The sequence below is a fragment of the Balaenoptera musculus genome, chromosome 18 (assembly GCF_009873245.2).
Source record: "Balaenoptera musculus isolate JJ_BM4_2016_0621 chromosome 18, mBalMus1.pri.v3, whole genome shotgun sequence".
Taxonomy (NCBI): Eukaryota; Metazoa; Chordata; class Mammalia; order Artiodactyla; family Balaenopteridae; genus Balaenoptera; species Balaenoptera musculus.
The window spans coordinates 1143237-1165494 of NC_045802.1; the positions used below are offsets into that span (position 1 = coordinate 1143237).

At 41.1% G+C, this 22258-nt stretch overlaps 1 protein-coding gene across 4 annotated transcripts in view; it reads right to left on the minus strand.

The window, feature by feature from the left end:
- The window catches only part of XPO4 (exportin 4), a 112347-nt gene that overhangs the window by 11705 nt on the left and 78384 nt on the right, over nucleotides 1-22258 (minus strand). For all 4 annotated transcript variants that reach the window (XM_036831073.1, XM_036831075.1, XM_036831074.1 and 1 more), the window contains 9 exons: nucleotides 13307-13483; nucleotides 12711-12853; nucleotides 12062-12207; nucleotides 11025-11202; nucleotides 7665-7824; nucleotides 6965-7134; nucleotides 5991-6165; nucleotides 3011-3304; nucleotides 1910-2093 (listed from right to left, as the gene is read on the minus strand). In XM_036831073.1, coding sequence (XP_036686968.1) covers nucleotides 1910-2093; nucleotides 3011-3304; nucleotides 5991-6165; nucleotides 6965-7134; nucleotides 7665-7824; nucleotides 11025-11202; nucleotides 12062-12207; nucleotides 12711-12853; nucleotides 13307-13483 — 1627 coding nt within the window. The remainder of the gene's footprint in view (nucleotides 1-1909; nucleotides 2094-3010; nucleotides 3305-5990; nucleotides 6166-6964; nucleotides 7135-7664; nucleotides 7825-11024; nucleotides 11203-12061; nucleotides 12208-12710; nucleotides 12854-13306; nucleotides 13484-22258) is intronic.

The following is a 22258-nucleotide window of genomic DNA, read 5'->3' on the forward strand; positions in this document are numbered from 1 at the left end:
ATCCAGTAGGAAGCCTGGGCCTGCTGGGCCGGGGCCACGGCAGGCTGGCCACCGCCGCTGGGTCTGCTCGAGAGACGGCTCCTGGCCTGGACCGTGGGACTCAGCTCTGCAGCCACGGGCTCTGCCAGGGGCTCAAGAATGTCGTGCAGAGGCTCATTTTCAGTTATGCTTTTATATCTCACCTGGCATGTTAATTTTATTTCATAATATTTAAAATATTTTCTCTTATCTCACCTATTATCTTTATTTTATTTTTTAAATAATTACTTAAAAATATTCTCTCCCTTTTTAACATCTATTTTACCTGTCGCTTTATCATCTCCTATTTTAATTGTCTTCATTTTCTTTTTTCTAGACCTCAACCCTATCCACCTTATTCTAGTCTTTTTACCCTTATTTTGTACTTTCAATCCTGAGCATTTTGGCCTCAATTTCTTTTCTAACATTGTATTACGATTTCAATCCTTCTGCTTTTTTATTATGAAAACCTGCCCGTCCACACTCACCCACACTGTTTACTCCACAGCTCGCTCCTAGGGGAGCCTGAGAGGGCTTCTGTCCCCTCCAAATGCCTTTCATAGAAAGCTCTCCCATCCCTCTCAATATCAGTTCTTAACTGAGAGTCAGTTCCTCAGGGTACAGGACTCTTATCCTGGTCCTTACACCCCTGGAAAGTCTACAAATCAACTAACACGGCATGTGAACCTCAGAGGGTCGTGTAACATACACCGTTCAAGGGAAAGGCTCAGAACAACTTGAGGCCTTAGAGGCACATCTGACCTAGAAAAGGTGAAGCAACCCCGGCCTGAAGGAGTCAGAACACCGGGGACCGACCACCCGCACGAGCGGCTGGGCCTGGAAACAGCGGCAGCGGCAGCCCTTCACCTTGGCGCCCTGTCACCTGCCCAGGGCGGTAAAGCTCCTGGGCTGAAGCTGACGGTGCCCGGCACAGGGCAGCTCTGCCAGAGGCCTCTGCTGGGCGAACAAGGGAAGTGAACCGGTGGAGGGAACAGAGAAGAACGGCGTCCAGTGTCAGGTGTGCTGAGCCCAGGGGGCGAGAAGGGATCGGAGAAGAAGGGGCAGCGGCACCCGCTGCCCAGGGATCAGCTCAGCCCGGGGAGGAGGCGTGGACAGCACGTCTTCCTCGTGGAGCGCGAGGCCCTTGTGTCCTGCGGCAAGGCAGGCGGTGGGCAAGAGGCGGTGAAGGAGAGCTGTGGGCACTCGAGGCTCCGGGCACCCGGACACGCCTGCCTGGGACAACAGCGGTGACGAGAACGACAACGGCAGGCACCTGCCAGCTCATCGTGAACACAGTTTGGCAGGCACCGATTTTCACAGCCCCTGTAACAGCAAGGGAGGCCCAGGAAGGCAACAGACTCCGCCAAGGTCATGCTGCTGGGGAGCCCCAGGTGAGGGCTTCAGAGTGTCGCCTGTCAGCCCCCAAGTCCAGTGGCTCCCAAGCTGCAGTGGGCACAGGGCTGGGGTTTCCTCAGAGGACACGGGGGAGGAACTCGACAGCAAAGCGAGCTCTGGACACTGGCCTCCGAAGTCAGACGCTGGGGCGCGCTAGCTGCACACCGGCAGGCAAGTGGTGTAGACTTCTGGGCCTGTTTCCTGGCCTCTAAAACGAGTGCAACAGTGGCACCAGACTCATGCTGCTGTGACAGGGACAGTGTCCGGCACCGGCTAGGAGCCTAGGACAGGGAAGACACCAGCACCTGCACCTCTACCAGAGGAAGGCCAAGCACACAGCGCTGCTGGTCCCGCCCTCCCCGCAGCCACGGAGACCGACTTCCACCTGTTCGGTAAATGGGACCTCCTCGTGGCACGTCACGTAATGACAACGCTCCTTCGCTTTAATAAAAACAATAACGACAGCAAAGTTGAAAAGCCCTCACGCACGCTGTACCTGTGTCGCTGAAATCTATGAACTCCTTGGACAGGAGGTTAGTAAGGAGCTCCATGATGAGAAGCAGGTCTTGGTACTGCTCCTCCTCCTCCACGGTAACGTCGACCCTCTGCCGCCCTACGTTGTTCTTGGAGTACACGCGCAGCAGGGTGAGGCAGGCCTCGTACAAGTTCATAGCTTTGGACTGGGAAAAAGCAGGCAGAAATTAGGCTACTAGGGGGAGCCGGGCTGGGAAACAAACATAAATATTAAAGAAGTTTAAGATGTAATCTAATAAATTTACTCTGAATTCCAACAGCAGCTCTAACGCTTGTCTTAAACTATATTAAAGCATTAACAAAAATGAAAAAGCATAAAGATTACAGTTATATTTAAAATATCAGTTTTCTAACAATAAAATTTGACACTCTTTTTGTGGTGCATTTGATTGTGCATACCAGAAAGACAATATAATTTTGGCAACAGAACCGCTTTACTCCTGTTCAACTTCTTGTATGACGTATATTATTTTAAGATTTAAAATGCTTTAGCGTGCAGAAGCACAGAGCACCAAGCATTAGAATAAACGGCACTGGCCTAACCTCTGAACAGTGCACCTGTGACGACCTTTGTAACATTGATCAAACGTAACCTCACTTTTAAGCAGGTTCCTTTGATCTACAACAACAACAAACACAAATCAGGAACATCTTTGCTGACTGAATATAAAAGAACTTAGTGTATCTGAACATTCATCTGATTTACAAAACAAAGATGCAAACTGCCACTTAAAATGGTAAGTCCTAGGGTTCCACCACAGAGAAATTTGTTAAAATTTTCTACCATAATCCATTTGTTTTATCAAATATTCCTCATGTGAATGAGTTTGACTGAGTAACATATTAGCCCAAAGAAATGCCTGATTATTAACATTCTTAGGGCAAGAATTTACATTCATTCAACATGCCTTCCTCTGAACTCTGAGTTCTTTTGAAAAATCTTTTGGAGGCATAAAAATATTATTTCAAATAACGTTCATTCAATCTGAAGCAAAGTATCTATCATTTTGTCATAGCTATCAGGAGTTTTGATCTGGAAGGGATCAAAGTAGACCGTGCTCACCTCTCCAAGATAGCATATCTGCTTATGTGCAACTTCAACAAAAACTTCTATAATGAGATTGACAGTCTCAGGGGTGTTTTTGTAAACTTCCATCAATCCAATGCAATTGGTAAGGAAGTCCATTAAAAAGTTAAAAAGGATGGCTACATTGTCAACCTGGGTAGCCTCAGCAATGCCACACAGGGCCTCCAGTGTGGCAGTGATCTCCTGCTTCACCTCCTCCTGCTGGCACATCTGCGGAAAGTTTTCCTGGTTTATCACTCTTAAGAATCGCTGCTGAAGAGGCTGAAGAACCTACAGAAATAAAGCGTGAATTTTTTAAAAGTCTGCTTCACATGCTTAATTTCTTCAACTTGGGTAAATATTCACTTTCCAAAACATTTCTAATTGTTGGAGGCAAAAAAAGCACAAAAAACAAAAAATACCTGAACCACATGTTACAAGCCCCATTTTGAAGGTGATCCTAACTTCTGGCAAACAAATAAATAACACAGCACATGCAAAGGTGCTCACATCACCAGTCAACAGGAAAACGGAAATCAAAACCACAGTGAGATATTACCTCACATCTATCAGAATGGCCATCAAAAAGACAAGAAACAACAAGTGCTGGCGAGGGTGTGGAGAAAAGGGAACCCTCGTACACTGTTGGTGGGAACTCAAATTGGTACGGCCACTTTGGAAACAGTACGGATGTTCCTCAAAAAATTAAAAATAGAATTACCATAGGATCCAGCAATTCCACCTCGCATATTTATCTGAAAAAGTGAAAACACTAATTCGAAAAGATACATGCACCCCTATGTTCATAGCAGCACTATTTACAATAGCCAGGACACGGAAGCAACCCAAGTGTCCATCGACAGATTAATGGATAAAGGAGATGTGGTACATATATACAATGGAATATTACTCAGCCATAAAAAGCAAGGAAATCATGCCACTCATGACAACATGGATGGGTCTTGAGGGCATTATGCTAAGTAAAATAAGTCAGACAGAGAAAGACAAATACTGTACGATCTCACTTATACATGGAATCGAGGAGGGAGGAAGACAAAGATACAAACTTTCAGTTACAGGATTAATAAGTCCTGGGGATGTAACGTACATCACGATGACTATATGAGATGTAGGAAAGTGAAGAGGGGAGATCCGGAGAGTTCTCATCTCAAGGAAAAAAATGCTCCTTAATTTTTTTTTTCTTTTTCTTTTTTTGGTATCCATGAGATGATGGATGCCGTCCGTGTCACAATACATGTAAGTCAAACCATTATGCTGTACACCTTAAAGTTATACAATGACGTATGTCAATTACATCTCAGTAAAACTGAAAAAAAGAAATTATTACTTATGGAAAAGAATATAAGTGCATGCTATCATCATACTTCCTTAAGTAATTTAAGTTCAAAAGAAGAAAAAAAAAGACTTCCTTGACGCCATTCACAGGATTCTGCCACTATCTTCATCTCTTTCCCAAAAAAAAAAAAAAAAAAAAAAAGATATTTCATAAAGGGCCATAGGGTAAATCTTTTACAGTTTACAGGACATACTATCTCTGGCCCAACTATTCAATTACGACTTCACTGTAGTGCAGAAGTAGCCATGGAAAAGATGTAATCGGTTAAGCATGACTGTGTTTCAATAAAACTTTATTTATAGGGACTTCCCTGGTGGTCCAGGGGCTTAAGACTCCACGTTCCCAATGCAGGGGGCCCGGGTTCGATCCCTGGTCAGGAAACTAGATCCCACGTGCCGCAACTAGAAGTTCGCATGCCGCAACGAAGACCCGTCGCAGCCAAATATATAAATAAATATTTTTTAAAAACTTTATTTATAAAAACCGCAGGCCAGATTTGGTCTGTGGGCTGCAGTCTCCAACCTCTGTCCTACTGGGTGAAGACCAACACAAAGCTCCAGCCTGTTTTTCTCCTTCCAACTCCCCTGGGTGTAAGAGTAAACAGGCATATTCATGAAGAGGATCTCTTAATTCTATTTAAAGCTGCACGTATGAAAATAAATTATTTAAACTGGAAACACGTGGCCAGGCTGATTTTCATTCTGGCTCTGAAGTCACAGACTGCTGCCTATTTCTGTTACTGTGCCCTTTCTCAACACTAAGGGCATCCAGTCACCGGGATTACAGGCTGGCAACCTACCTGCACTGGTAACTCTTGGTTCCCAATTTAAACCTTATTATATAAGACGACGTGTCCAGGGTGGTTGCTGTGGGTTGAATTACATCCCGCCAAAATTGATGTGTTGAAGTCCAAACCCCTGGTACCTCAGAACATGACCTTATTTGGAAATAGGGCTGTTTCAGATGTAATTAGTTATTAAGATGAGGTCCTTTGGGCGGGCCCCTAACCCAGTATGACTGGTGTTCCTATAAGAAGGGGAAATTTGGAACAGACATGGGCACACGGAGATGCAGGGGAATCAGGGTGATGCACCCACAAGCCGAGGAATGCCGCAGACTGCCAGCAAAGCACCAGGAGCTCCGGGAAAGGCCGGGAACCCCAGGCCCTCCGTCACAGCCTCAGAAGGAACCAGCCCTGCCCACACCTTGATCTCGGATTTCTGGCCTCCAGGACCGTGAGACAGTAAATTTCCGTTGTTTAAATCCACTAAGTTTGTGGTATCCTGTCACAGCAGCCCTAGCAAGCCAACACAGTGGTTAATTTGCACGTCCTTGTCCGAGACAAAGGAACACGTCACGGGTTCTTCATGGAGAAGCAACACACCAGCTCAGGCTCTCATTCGCGTTGGGGGAAAGGTGTTTAAACTGACGGGCACTCGACAGCGTTCAACGTCCTCACGCAAGCAGGTCAGCAGGTCGGACGAACCCTAAGCGCCAACCCACTCGTTAGGAGGGAAAACACCAGAAAAGCTATGTTTCCACAGACCGTCTGCAGCAACACATAGATGAAACCCCGGCAGGGTGACGCGGAGAAGCCACCACAGGCAGGGGAACGGTTACCTCTGTCCAGTACTGCTGCTTGGTCTCTGCGTCCATGTGAGCGAAGCCCCCCAGGACAAGCGCCTTCATCAGCGTCCTCTGCACGGGGCTGGATAGGAAGTTCAGAGGCGGGCGTCGGCTCGCGAACTGCTTGGCCAGGTTCCACCAGCTTTCACACTGGATCACCAGGTTTGCCCTGCAGGGAGAGACAAGCCGCACCACCTGCTTACACCGCAGTGCACTAAGCAAACAAAGCGCAGGGCTACGGGCATCAACTTCTGGTTCAAGTCCAGCACAGACAACTTGGTATATAGACTTTGGAGTCTTGTATTCGGACCCAATTAGCCGTTTGTCAATGTAAAGTTTATTTAATCTCTCTTAATTATCAGTTTCCTGATCTGTAAAATAAAGATAACAACAGTAATAACAGCTCTAAATTTCATGGCTGAGACTGATGAAATGATTAAATCAGATACTACATATGAAGTGTTTGCAACAGTACCTAATAAATTACAAGAATTCAATAAATAGTAGCCAATGACAGTAGTAATGACAATCATTTTCCTATGTAGTAAGAAAACTGAAAACATCTCCAGAATTTGTTATAGAAAGCACTAAAAATTTTACTTTGCAAAATTAAATTACTAATTGTTAAATTATCAGTTTTTAAATTATCAGTTTTAAATTATCATCTTTAAAATGGGATAATACTAATGGGATAGCTGAAAATTCCAATAAGACTATTCTATATTAAAACTGTAAATTACTAAATTAAATATATATGTTACTTACAAAGATTCTTTGATGCCAAATCCTTGAACACCTATGCAATCTTCAGTCGTAACATGGAAAAGCTCTGTTTGCATTTGTAACAAGACTATGATATATTTTTTAAAACACATTGCTCCAAAAACGCAGGGTCCACCTAGACCTTAGGACCGTGTAACTGTTCACCACTTGAAAAGACTCCAGTGAAGTCACACGCATCAGCTCACCTCTCCCTTCTCTCCACCAAGGTGACGAGCAGCTGCACCGTGTCATTTGCGAGGTCCTGCTCACTGCTGCACACCGAGAGGTTGCTGAGGACCTTCTGCAAGAGGTAGCCAACAATCCACTGAGAGCCCTCCGTGTCTGCTCCAAATGCTGTACTGAATGGCACGCTTATCTTCGGAGAAAACAAATTTTTTAAGGTCAGAAAGAAAGATCTGCCGGAAAAAGGAAAAAAAAAACAAACACAAAAACAAAAAACCCCGTAGAGAAATCAAACTGAAATGAGCACTAAATCTGCAGTACTGCTTTTACTTCACACCAATTTTCTAAATGTATTCATTTCCGAAAGTCCAAAAAAGGACATCGTCAATCCACTGACGTTTCCCAGTGTGGTTTTCCTATTAGCTTTAGTTATTCTCATATTACAAACACAGTCACATATTCACACCAAATACAAAGAACATAAATTAATCCATTCCCAAACAGTACTCTGCACTTAACACAGGTTAAAATAAGCAGAAATCACATGATGTGCTCTAGGAAAAGTTAACAAAACAGCATGCTGTCCACACGGTTTTCTCCAGTGTGGAAGATGCTCAGCTCTTACTCACATTCTGACGAGAAAATCACCAAGAAAAACGTTCTCATTTCTATAATTCCCATCCTCATAAATCCAAACGAAGTCAAACGGTTTTACATTCTGACCTGATCGTACAGTTTCTCATCCACCAGGAGATAAGTCTTTGCCCAGCGTTTTAGAAACCAAACAATATCTTTGCCCATCTGAGGGCTTAGCAGGTGCGTGAGATCTGCCCTTATTGCCCGAGACTCAACTTCTGAAACTCTGAGAACAGCAGACAACAGCCTGTAGGTACAAAAAGGAAGTCATTTATTCCTTTATCAGTTTATTGGCTGTCTAACCATATTTTTCTCCTAAAAAGCCCTTTTCTGTTCGTGTGAGTCTCAGCACTACTGTCTAAAGAGATTTTTCAGGTTCAAAACAGAGAAATGCACACAGTTAAAAGCTACTTAAAACCCACGGACACTGGTCATTTTATGGTGTGGGGACGGGTCAGTGACTTATCCAGAATGTTCTGAATATTCAGTCTTGTCTCTAAATCTGACAGTCCTATTTAGTCCAAGTCCTAACAAACTTGACTTTTAACGGTATTTTTAAATAAAAACGTTGCTAGAATTACCTACGCGAGTGCATGTATTGTCCTTTCTACACTACGGAATTCATACGCTGAGCAGCGTTAACACAGCACGATATGCAGACCAGTAAAGACAAAAAAAAAGGCTTTGTTCTGGGTTTGGAAGGGGGGCACAAGGGATCTATATTTAACCTGACTTTAGCTAAAAGGCAAAGAAGCAAAGGACTTAAGCGAAAGAGCCCATCATGACACCATTCTAGGAATGTCGGCGCTAAGGCAGGAACGCTGCCTTCCCCGCTGCTCCCAGGGTGAGTGAACCCATCTCCCTGCTGTGGAACCTCACGGGCAGTTTCAGCCCCTGACCCACTGCTACCTCCTTCCCAGCTGGCGACAACCCCTTCTCTGACCTTCTTCTTTACGCAGGTGGGTTTAAGGTTTTCTTGTTTCACTACATACACTCGCTATGCCAACAGTACTCAAAGTTTTAAAAATGATGTTAGAGCGTATGTGAGCAAAAATAACCCAAACATCTCACAATCCATTTTAAGTTGAAGTATCAAATTTTCCCCATAAGAATAAACAGCTTAAATGATGTAATCTGCAGCCTCACAGAACGTGCATTAAGCAATCACAGTAACCGTGCAAATGTATGCACTGGGATTTAATTATCCTAGAATTCTGATACCCATCACCATCCATGTAAAAGAGAAACAAGTTTTTCTTTCACAGTTGGAAGCTTTACACTGTTTCTTTTTCTCCTTAAATTTTTATTCCTATTTAATTTCCCCACAGACTATTATCCTAATATAATAAACTTCTTATACTCGCTTTATCGATCACACCATGTACTTCTCTGAAACAAGTATGTATAGATATTAAAATATAATTTTTAAAAATTTCCAATGATAAGACTGTGTTAAAAATGTCTTCTGGATTGAGTTATCGTTACAAAACTTAGTAGTACACAATTGAGCAAAATATCACACAAATTTAAATAAATTATTAAACACATTTATTAAAAATAAAACTTTATGTACAACACAGGGAATATAGCCAATATTTTATAATAACTATAAATGGAGTATAAACTTTAAAAATTGTGAATTACTATATTCTACACCAGTAACTTACACAATAGTGTAGGCCAGCTATACTGCAATTTAAAAAAATTAAAATAAATAAATAAAATGGATGTATCTTAATAAGATTAATGTGGCAGGGTTTGATTTTTCCAAATTCGTCCATGTGTAATTTGATTCCTGTTTTTCATTTCAATAGATATGAGCACTGAGAAAACGCGTTCACATAAATTAATGGGAGGCGTCTTTAGAACAGTGGGGTCCCTCAGGTACGTGAAGTAAAGCTCACGCTGACGGCACCCTGTAACACCGACACAGCCCTGAGGTCTGCACACCTGGCCCTCGGGCAGCTGGCCTCCTTGCCACGGCACTGACAGTCTGCTAACAACCACGCCATTCCCTTACTTCTTCCCTCTCCCACACGAGGAGCTTGAAAGGGGGAGCGATCTGTCTGCTCTAGAACAGTGCCTGGTACGTAGTAAGCACTCGAGAGTTACTTGTCAAATGATGATTTCTTCAAGAAATGCGAACCACTTTCTTAGTAAACAAGGCCTGTCTCCCTCCTGCCGTTCAATGTCACACTCGCTCTTTGGACTGAAGAACAACGGTGACTCCTGTTGCTCCGGTCCCCACCTCAACCCTTCACAGGCTTTGCTCTCAGACACCAAAATGTTTTGCTCCCTCACTGATACCCAAGACTGGCAAAAATTGAAAAAGCACTGAAAATGCAAGGAAAGCATTCCTGAGGGTACTGCCCAGGCAAGAACGGTGGCACAGAGCACAACAGGACAGCACCCTGAAATGAACTGACTCTGCAGTTAACATTCACCATGAACCAAACCAAAGCAATTACTCCATCTAATGCCGAAAGCAATCCCAAAAGGAAGAAATAAAACTTTTCCAATAGAGCATTGACACTGACATTTTATTTCAAATCAGAGAATGCAACAATAAAGGAAATAAATTCCCAAACATTTCCTTGATATCCGCTTAACAGTTTAATTAAAAACAAAACAAAACATATTTTCTATTGCACAGGTTTAAATGGTATCTATGTTATTTTGCATTAAAATAAAAAGAATGAGGGGACAGTACCTTGTTTGAGTTACTGATTTTGCAACAGACAAAAACCAATATTATTTCATTATTCTGTCTGCAACCTAAATTTAAAGTTTAAGATGCTGAAACTTAAATTGCTGTTTTCAAATCCACTTTTAGGAGGATATTTAGTTCATGTTCATCCCTCCTCAACTTCACCATCAAGAATTAACGGAAGTTTTGCCATTCCTCTCAGGAAGATCACAGTGAATTCCTTCATTTGAGGCACACTGCCATCTTATAACAGGGCTCTCAAGGTTCACACACACTCAGGACAAATATTTCTATTTTATGAGAGGCCAGGAAAGCCACTGGAAAGTCATTCCAGCTTCCTGAACAATAAATGCATGTTCATGTTCACCTGGTCTCTAAGAATTTCCCATTCTTGGTGCTTTCATTCAGGTGCCTGAACCCGCATTAGCACTGCTTTCTGATGGTCAAGGGATGTGTTTGCAGGAATTAGACCAAATGTCCCTTCAAGGCCTCACTGCATCCAGAATAATCTTATACTTGTCCTCCTTGGCACTGGACACAGCTGTCAATTCCCACCAGAGTGGCACTGCTTAAATGTGCTGAGTACTTGCCATCCTTGTTTGTTTCAAGGCTTCTCCGAGTTTTATCTTCTTTCGTGTGTCAGCTTTACAACCCGCCTGTCACTCGAGTCATCTACCCGTCAACTCAGAACTTATAAAACAGAATAAATTACAAGAGCACAGCTATAGAGGTCATATTACCTAATCACAGAATCTGTTCTGTTGCACCCTGGGATGGAAGAAGCCTTTTCTCCTGGAGATCCCAAAATTTGAAGTGTTGTATTAATGTCAACTTCAGATGAATGCTTGATGGAATATTCCATTATTTCTGGAGGTATTAGCGGAGTCTCTCCCTGAGTATCATCAGCTAAGAGGTAGCCTTCAGTTTAAAAAAAATTAAAAATGAACACTTAACAATCTACATTTAACAAATTGCTCTATAAATGTTTTCAGTTTTATTTGATTTATATACACCATATAAATTGATGTAAAAAGTAAATTATAAATGTTAATATGTTAATTCAAGTTTGATGAGAAGAAATTTTCTGTTTCTAAGATAATTAACCCTCAAAAACACAGGAAAGGACAAAGGACAAAAGTTTTATTCACCAATTTTATAATTCATACTGACATGTAGGCTTTTTACTCTGTGACCTTTTAATAATTTTCAGTACTATATTCTGTAAAGTTAAGAGGAATTCTACTATTATCTTTATCAAAAGTCAATATTTGGGAATGCCTTTCCAAACATTAAGGTTGTTTTTTTTTTTTTTTCTCCTGAGTATTTAAAATACAGAAACACTGACAGCATGGTTACAGAAGAAGACCCTGAAGAAAAGTCAGACTGCTGGGATTTGAACTCTGGCTCCAAACATTAACACCAGTGTGACCAGGGCTGGTCTCCAAGTCTCAGATTCTTCGCGTCTAAGACAGGGTGATAATTAATAATGATAGTAATAATAATAACAGCAACAAGGACAACCATAATACCTAATAATAGTACTAATGCAGGGGCTACAATGAATTCCACATAAAACATGTGGTACAGAACAGGCACTGAACACATGCCAGCCAATACTGTAAAGAAAAGCATCCGCAGCTCTGTGACATACAACAGCTGTATCCAGATCTCAAGGTCAACACTGCGTATGAACTACTGTTATTAACTCATGAAGCTTCTCTTAAGGCTGAGACTGCTCAGCTGGCAATTACATTTTACAAAGAAACGACCAACCGACCTGTAACTAAAATAAGCCAGTGGATATCTTCATAGAGATCATCCAGCACCTTGCCGTCAACAGAGCCCGACGCAGGTGAAGCGAGGAGATGCTGCTGCCGCCGCTGTAACTGCCCGTGGAGCCGCGTTACTCTTTCCTCTAATAAACTACAAGAAGGAAAACATCAACGGCTTCGTGAAGCTCAGCCAGCAGCGCCCCGGAACGACTTACTTCCACTTATTAGACAGCAGAGATTAAGATGTTAGCACAAAACACATATACAAACATATTTATTGTATACACAGTGTTCTCATGGCGCTAGAAGAATTGTGATTTATTGTTTATGACACAGAATTAAAACATCGCTTTACAAACAATCAAGGTTTATTACAACAGGCATTTGAAAACCGGTTATTCCAAGCTGTTACTGATACGGGTCCCATCATTGCTCATACCATGTTTTCCATAATCTCTCTGCCATCTATGCTGTAGTGCCTGGGCTCCAAATGTACAAGCCAAGGAATGCAATCATGAGTGTGTTTCTGTCCATTTGTTCCGTGTGCTGGGGCACGGGGAGGGGGTGTTTAAAGTCTTTAAACACTTTAAGTGCTCGCCGGGGGATTGTGAATAGACAGTATTTGTCCATGGGGTGTCTTTGGACTGTGTGTACCTTGTCAGGAGAGGTATACAGTGCTCTGCAGCAATGCGTCCTAGCATTCCTACACTGGCTAGTTGATCTGAAAACTGGTCTCGATCATCCTCCTGAAGTTCACTTATCTCTTCTTCCTCACGAGAGGCCACTCCGTTGGCAGTCTGTTATCGATGAAAGAAATAAAGACCGAGCTGTAACGTAACCTCAACACCACACGTGAAAAGGAAGGCCGAGCAGATACCAAAAAGGGGGGAAACTCGAAGAGAAGGAGTCGGGGTATGGCCCCCCCACCATCGCACGTAAACACAGCCAGTGCACACCCACCACCCACTTCCCACACCAGAGACTTCAACTTCTGTCACTGAGAAGATCTGACACCTTTAAGATCCACAGTCCTTTGGATATCACCTGACAACTTGCAAGACACAGGTGGGTAACTGAAAACTAAGGAGATGAAGGTAACTACAAGCCACATCCCATAAAACACGAACCTGTTTAGACTTTTGCTCTCCATCTGATGCTCTCAGCAAGTCCTCTGAAGGAGCTCACCTATGTTTCTAGTATTTATTATATGATGAAATAGATTTTTAATTACAATCCGGCTTAAAACTTACCAAATTCCTTGTGCCATCGGGAGCGGCTAGGTGGCACTGAATATAGGAATTGAACACTTGAACTGCGTGTTGGGTGAAAAAGCCTTTATGGAAATGCTTGTCGTCTTGGACCAGCGTCAGCCAGGACTCCAGCAGTCTGTCATACGCTTCCATGTACACCATGTCGTCTTTATCCAGCTAAGAGCAAAGGACATTCACAAGACAGATGGCCAGAGAGTAAGACGGACATCACAGCAAGCATCCCACAGCCATACAGACAGACAGGTTTACAGGTTTTCCTTTAACAAAGGTTCCCAATTATTAATCAATGATCAAGCTAAACTGAGCTCGTCTTAAAATTAACTGATTAATTCAAACATTGCAGTAAATGTGTGTAGGCTTTTCATTAAACTTTCTAAAATCTTTCTAACTTAATCTAAATTCTTAGGCAAACAGGAATTAATGTTTATTTCTGTAAAAGACTAGCCATTCAGTGCTCTGCAGATCATGTGTTTTTCAAACAAAAATAATGTTAACGTTTTTCTGTAGTCAAGATGAGAACTGTTAGATTAAAGTAAGAATAAACGATTTTAGAAAAACTGAAGAACGATGAGAACAGACTGGCCTAATTAGCATATTTAAGAACACATGGGGGGCTTCCCTGGTGGCGCAGTGGTTGAGAATCCGCCTGCCAATGCAGGGGACACGGGTTCGAGCCCTGGTCTGGGAGGATCCCACATGCCGCGGAGCAACTTGGCCCGTGAGCCACAACTACTGAGCCTGCGCGTCTGGAGCCTGTGCTCCGCAACAAGAGAGGCCGCGACAGTGAGGGGCCCGCGCACCGCGATGAATTGCGGCCCCCACTTGCCACAACTAGAGAAAGCCCTCGCACAGAAACGAAGACCCAACACAGCCAAAAATTAAAAAATAAATAAATAAAATAAATTAAAAAAAAAAAAAAAAAGAACACATGGGGAGAGCTTCATTTGTCAAGGAGAGCTCCTTGACATTTTATTAGGAACCAGGAAGGCAAGGATGGGCCTCAAAGAAGCTGGAGGAGGGCGCCAAGGCAGGAGGACCCTCGGGAAACCCAAAGCACGTGTGAGGACCCCTGGGGACGCCTCGCGGACGGCGCACAGAGGGACTGAAAGGAGCCAGGCTGGACACGGCCCCCACGCACAGGCGGGGCCCTGAACCAACTTCAGAGTAAAGGACTCCGCCATTCGAGGAGGAGGGGTCACACGGAGGACGCCAGGCGGCTCTGCTCGTCTTCTCACATGCCAGTAAGAATCCACGTCCGAATTCTGCCATTAGTTAGTAATGTAGTTCAATCTTTGCATCGATTTCTTCATCCACAAATTCACTAGATCACTTATTCAGTGAAACTCAGAATACTTAGGTGTCAAGCACTATGTTTGGTGCAAAAACATAAATAACATACCATTCATTGACACTTTCAAGCTCAACCCAATGGAAAAAAGTGAGAAGCAAACAAAACACTTGCAGAAAATACACTACAGGCCACAAGAGATAACCATACATTCTGGGGTCAGTTTTTAATAATGGCATCTCTCATAAGTAATTTGTTAAAAATAAAGGAGCAGAGCCTTCGAGCTATGTATTCGACCTTAAAAGGTTTTGTTTGGCACAATCCACGGTTTCTGATGTTCTGTTAATAGGTAGCGAACCAGGAACCAGGAACACGAAAGGTCTACAGGTCTGGTCTACAACTTGCTCTCCTGGTTTCCAAAGCAGACAGGCCTCATCCTACAAATACACCAACTCTAGAACCTCCATCAGAGAACGCCACCCCAAACTGTTATTTCAGCAAGTTGTCAATGACTCAAAAAAGAAAGTAATGGGAGATCTATTTCTAGTATTCCAGAGTAAGCCAGACCATCAGAATACCACCTCCAGATTAGAATACACAAGCACCTAAGGAACTGCTTCCAGTGAATGGTGTTTTATGTCTTTTGCTTTTATTAACCCACGGAATACAAAGAAAAACTGTCATATTCTGGATCAAATGAAACTTTAAATTTTTAAAAAATATTTAAAAGTAATTTTGTGGGGACTTCCCTGGTGGCGCAGTGGTTGAGAATAAGCCTGCCAATGCAGGGGACACGGGTTCAATCCCTGGTCCGGGAAGATCCCACATGCTGCGGAGCAGCTAAGCCCGTGCACCACAACTACTGAGCCCGCGTGCTGCAACTACTGAAGCCCGTGCGCCTAGAGCCGTGCTCCGCAACAAGAGACGCCACCGCAATGAGAAGCCCGCGCACTGCAACGAAGACCCAACACAGCCAAACATAAATAAATAAATACATTTTTTTAAAAAAGTAATTTTGTGAAAACTTTACATAAGACTAAAGGGAAAGTGAAAAAAACTTCACTAGATAATTTTATTAAGAATTTTAAAATAGCAAACCCAAATTTTATTCCTATTTTTCTGGCCTTGAAAGTGTTTATACTGAAAACAGGCAACATTCTTTGAATGTAACTAACTAGGACATGTTCACGTTGTGAATACTGGACTCTTACTGTTACCTGCGGTGTTTGTGTCCTACAAAGTCCCCACAAACACTGAATTAGCGAATACTCTGGTCACTGCAGCTTTCACCATGTGCAGGTGGAGAGGTCAATAACCACCTTGCTTATGTGTACAGACACCTTATTTCACATGCACTGCTGATTCATGGCTAGCAGCCTGTCCAACAAAGCTCATCTAACACCCACATTTTCTCCCTAAGGCTCACCCCACCCTCCCTGCACTCGGGCACAACACCTGGAGGCCATCGGAAACAGCAAAATCATCCCATCAGTCATTGCGCTGCAAGAACTTCAATATTTTGTGACAGAATTTTGGAAAATCCCGTTTCACACAAAAATGCGAAAAATGAAGCACTGGAGATGGTGAGAAGGACACCTGTTTACGGTGTGAGGGTGAAAACAAGAAGGCAGAGCGCGTCTTCCCGGCTTGACCCCTGCTGGGAACAAGCAAGCCGGCGGGTCATACTTTTCGTCACTCTTTGCACACACATGTCCACGAATAATCATGAAAAGTTCCATAAGTGCTGATTTTGGGGTTGCAAAGGATTTTTAGCATGGAAGTGAATTTGTAAATATGGAATCCACAAATGATGAGGACCAACTGTACTTGCAAAATCTAACTCTAGGAGGTTCTAACTTACTACTAAAGCTGGTTCTGCTCGCTCATGGACCATCAAAATGCTTTACACTTTTTAAAACCTTGACAGCTCGTAATTTTGTTGAAGGACAGCCATATTCCTGGTTCCATAAATGCAGTAACATATTCATTTAGGTTTATAAATACCAATGAAAATGATCAATTCAACCAATATTTTTCATTACATCATTTATTTCCTTCCAACCCCTTCTGTAAATACTGCTTTCACCATCAATACAATTACAAACTGTATTAAGTAAATGCTGTTGCATGAACATTAAAAAAGATACAGATGGGCTTCCCTGGTGGCGCAGTGGTTGAGAATCTGCCTGCTAATGCAGGAGACACGGGTTCGAGCCCCGGTCTGGGAAGATCCCACATGCCTCGGAGCAACTAGGCCCGTGAGCCACAACTACTGAGCCTGCGCGTCTGGAGCCTGTGCTCCGCAACAAGAGAGGCCGCGATAGTGAGAGGCCCGCGCACCGCGATGAAGAGTGGCCCCCGCTCTCCACAACTGGAGAAAGCCCTTGCACAGAAACGAAGACCCAACACAGCCATAAATAAATAAATTTTAAAAAGATACAGAAATACTGTCAATATCCTTTAGTAAACTCTAAACTCACAAAATATTGGGTGAAGGTTTTCCATGGAATGACTGGATGGGAATGCCATACTTTCGTTTTGTCCTTGGAAATATACTGTTTGCTCATAAATTATTGAGTTTGAGAAAACTGATCACCTAAAACTTAGTCTCAGATTTCACTTATACTATCAATTTTACCAACATTATGACAGCTCAGAGTGCTGCTGTCTCTTTACATTCACCTTCTGATTTGTTTTATCACTGAAACATCTTATTCTGACAATTTCCTTTTCTTTGTTACTACGGGCAGAAAATGAAAAATTCTGAATTTCAAATAGTATCCAATGAAATGTTAAAAACAACAATTAACAACAAAACGTAAAAGATGGTTATCTCAAGACGTCTTGAAAGACTGTGCTATATTTTGGAAAATGCAAGTAGAAAACTGAAAACTAATGAAGAGTAGCCATCTATCCTATTTGTGGTGATTCACGTCACTACTGCACCTTCCTTGCAGGTGACTGTATCATGCTTCCATTTTCTTATTCTTTTAGTCTCTTTTTTATTATCCTATTTGTGGTGATTCATGTCACTACTGCACCTTCCTTGCAGGTGACTGTATCATGCTTCCATTTTCTTATTCTTTTAGTCTCTTTTTTATTATCCTATTTGTGGTGATTCACGTCACTACTACACCTTCCTTGCAGGTGACTGTATCATGCTTCCATTTTCTTATTCTTTTAGTCTCTTTTTTATTATCCTATTTGTGGTGATTCACGTCACTACTACACCTTCCTTGCAGGTGACTGTATCATGCTTCCATTTTCTTATTCTTTTAGTCTCTTTTTTATTATCCTATTTGTGGTGATTCATGTCACTACTGCACCTTCCTTGCAGGTGACTGTATCATGCTTCCATTTTCTTATTCTTTTAGTCTCTTTTTTATTATCCTATTTGTGGTGATTCACGTCACTACTGTACCTTCCTTGCAGGTGACTGTATCATGCTTCCATTTTCTTATTCTTTTAGTCTCTTTTTTATTATCCTATTTGTGGTGATTCATGTCACTACTGTACCTTCCTTGCAGGTGACTGTATCATGCTTCCATTTTCTTATTCTTTTAGTCTCTTTTTTATTATCCTATTTGTGGTGATTCATGTCACTACTGCACCTTCCTTGCAGGTGACTGTATCATGCTTCCATTTTCTTATTCTTTTAGTCTCTTTTTTATTATGGATGGGAGTTGATGAGTAATGGTGAAATACTTGCTAAGATCATGAAACAGCAAAATGCTTCAAGATATGGGAGAAATCAGATCACTAAAAATCCATAATGTGTTTTAGATTTATACTAAGCTAATTACACGGTAATAAATGTTCTTTTCATTCTAAAGTCTCTAAGAAAGAATAAAAGTCATGAAAAACTGACATTTAAAATAGTTAGAACTGTTCAAAAACGAAACTCAAAAACTAGACCCTGGTGGTATACTGAGGGTTAAAGAATGTTGTAAGAAAGAGCCAAATAAAACCTGTTCAAGCATCATCTGTTGTCATGGGATTGAGGATTCCATATCATTCACTATATGAAGCTTTGCAAGAGATTTTTTCTTTTTGCTTATTATTAGGAAGCATTCCTCTGAGAAGCAGGTGTGCTTCCTCTTTTTGCATGAGACCCTCCTAAGGAACTGTTATCTTCAGCCCCTTCTAAAAAGTCAAACTTGTATGTACAGATATTACAGCCTGAATATCAAGACTGCTCTTTTTCTCTAGGCTTGACTTTCTACTCTAATTGTCTTTGGCAAGTTCTGAAAGATTATTTCATTCTAAATGTTCTTTTTATAAGCCATCAGAAATTTTGCATGAAACAAAAAATTATAAAAAAATTAAATAATCTCTATTATAGTTTTAACGACTATGCTTATTACCTTTGTTCTGTCTCTCTAGGACACATCCACTCTTTTAAAGGCTGCCCGATTCATGGAAGAGCAGCTGTGAAAGGTAGCCTTACCTAGACCAAGACACCATTTGAGGGGTTAACTGAAAATGGAACTGATTTAAGAAGGTCTACTTCACAGGAGAGTCACTCGGTGATTTGTGTATGAGAGTATTTGCTGCAGCATTACTGGAAACAGTACAAATAACTTTACTGAACCACTCATTGAACGAGTCCCCTAAGTTTTTACATTAAAAACATAACTTCTAACACCAATTAATGACATAAAATTATCATAATATAAAGGTATTATATAGGTCTACGTGTGAATAAACAGATGCCAATAAAGTGATAAATGATGGACTATTGGAGAATTTTAACTTCATGCACTGTTTGAATTATTTTCACCAATGAGCATACACCATTTTCACATTAAAACTGTATTCTGAAATAATATTAGGAACAAAATTAACAGAAATAGATATATTCCACTCTAATAAATGCATTACTAGAAAAATGTATCTTTGTATTTGGATCAAGCAAAAAAAGAAAAAAGAAAACCTGAATACTCCCACAACTAACTGTTTAAACTTTTTAGTTTAAATTTTTCCCCCAAAGAAAATACCAGGCTTAGTAAATTTACATGTGAGATCTACTGAACTAGCAAAAAAACAAAACAAAAACAACCAATCTTATACAAACTGATCCACAGAGAGAGGAAAAGAGAATGAGCTGGATGGTGATCCAGTAAGTGCTGTAACCCTGACACCAAACAAACCCAGCCGTTCACAACGGCCATGACACATATGCTCAAGCTGGGTTGACCCCAGAAATGCAGGGGCAGTTTTAAGATTAGAAACGTTATGAAACCAATTTATCACACCAACGGATTAAGTAGGAACACAGTTAATAATATTCAACACTCAATCATGTTGCGATTCTGACAAAGGAGAGCTCAAAAACCTTTAGCAAACGTTACTCCTAATGATGAACCAGAAAGGATTTCTATTACCACTTGTATTCAACACTGCACCGTAAGAAAAAGAAACGTATCATATGATAAGCATCAGAAATACAAATTGCGACGACTGAAAAGACTAAAAAGCTTCTAAAGACAAGTTGTTAGAATCAATAAGATTTTTGAAAAAGTAGTAAATATCAGATCAACATACAAACGCCAACCTCACTTCTCTATGCCAGCAGCAATCTCAAAAATGAGGCTTACAAAAGATACTATTTATAACAGCAACAAATATAAAAGGTACTAAAGAAAATTTTAGACCTAAATTAGTATAAGTACCACATTTATGTATAGAGTTAATACAACAGAGATGTCCATTCTTCACTAAAGAATTCCTATAATCCTATAATCCATAGGAAAATTTCTATGACATAGAAAACAAACTTACGGTTACCAAAGGGGAGAGGGAGGGAGGGAGGGTTAAATTAGGAGTCTGGGATTAGCAGATACAAACTACTATAAATAAAATAGATAAACAACAAGGTCCTATTGTATAGCACAAAGAACTATATTCAATATCTTGTAATAAACCATAAAGGAAAAGAACATATATATATTCAGATATATATCTGAATCACTTTGGTGTACACCAGAAACTAACACAACACTGTAAATCAACTATACTTCAATTAAAAAAAAAAAAAAAAAAAAGAGTCTGATTAAAACCTGGGCAGAGCCCCCAAACAGACATTTTTCCAAAAAAGATGTACAAATGGCCAACAGGTACATGAAAGATGCTTAACATTACTAATCATCAGGAAAATGTAAATTAAAACCACAAGGAAAAAAAAAAAAAAGCCACAAGGAGATTATCACCTCACACCTATTAGAATGGCCACAATCAAAAAGATAAGAGATAACAAGCATCAGTGACAATATGGAGAAAAGAGAACCATTGTGCATTGTTGGTGGGACTGAAATTGGTGCAGCCACTGTGGAAAACAGTATGGAGGTTCTTCAAAAAATTAAAAACAGAACTGCCATATGATCCAGCAATTCCACTTCGGGGTATTTTCCAAAGGAGACAAAAACACTAACTCCAAAAGATATATGCACTCCCATGTTCACAGCATCATTACTTACAATAGCCAAGACATGGAAACAACCTAAGCGTCAATGGATGGATGAACGAATAAAGAAATTGTGGTACACGTAACAATGGAATATTATTCAGCCATTTAAAAAAAAGAGGAAATCCCACCATGTTTTGTGACAACATGGATGGACCTTGAGGGCAATACGCTAAGTGAAGGAATCAGACAGAGAGACAAATGCTGTATGGAATCTTAACAGATCAGATTTGGGGTTACCATAGGTGGGGTATCAGGGGAGGGAAATTGGAGGAATGTGGTCAAAAGTTACAAACTTCCAGTCATATGATAATTAAGTTCTGGGGATGTAACGCACACATGGTGACTACAGCTAACACTGCTGTGTGGTGTACAGGAAAGCTGTTCAGAGAGAAGATCTTAACAGTTCTCGTCACAAGGGAAAAATCTTATTCTTTTCTTTTCATTGTGTCTATGAGATAATGAATGTTAATTAAACCTATTGTGATAATCATTTCACAATACATATGAACCAAACTATATATGTGTAAATCAAAATTACGCTGTACATCTTAAACTTATATGGTGATGTATGTGAATCATTTCTTAATAAAACTGGCAGCAAAAAAAAAGAAAAGGAAACAAATATAAATGAATGAATGAATATGTATGTATGCTGCTGAAAAAACCTGTTATCCATATGGGGAAGAAGTGAAATGGGATCCCTACTTGATACCATATTCGAAAGTAAATTCTAAGATGGTAATGTCATGAAAGGAAAACTTTTAAAGCATTTAGAAGAAAACACCAGAAGGGTAGGTGTCTGAAACAGGAAACTAATAAAACAAATTATAAAAGAAATGTCAATAAGTTCATTTGACAATGACAACTACACTAAGATGAAGAACATTTGTTCATCAAAAGATACCATCAAGTCTAGGGACTTCCCTGGTGGTCCAGTGGGTAAGACCCCACGCTCCTAATGCAGGGGGCCCAGGTTCAATACCTGGTTGGGGAACTAGTTCCCACATGCATGCCACAACTAAGGAGTCCACATGCCACAACTAAAAGATCCCGCAACTAAGACACAGCGCAGCCAAAATAAATAAATATTTAAAAAGAAAAAAAATACCATTAAGTCTAAATGCAATATGGTATGATATAACTGGATACTCGAACAGAAAAAGAACACGGTTGGAAA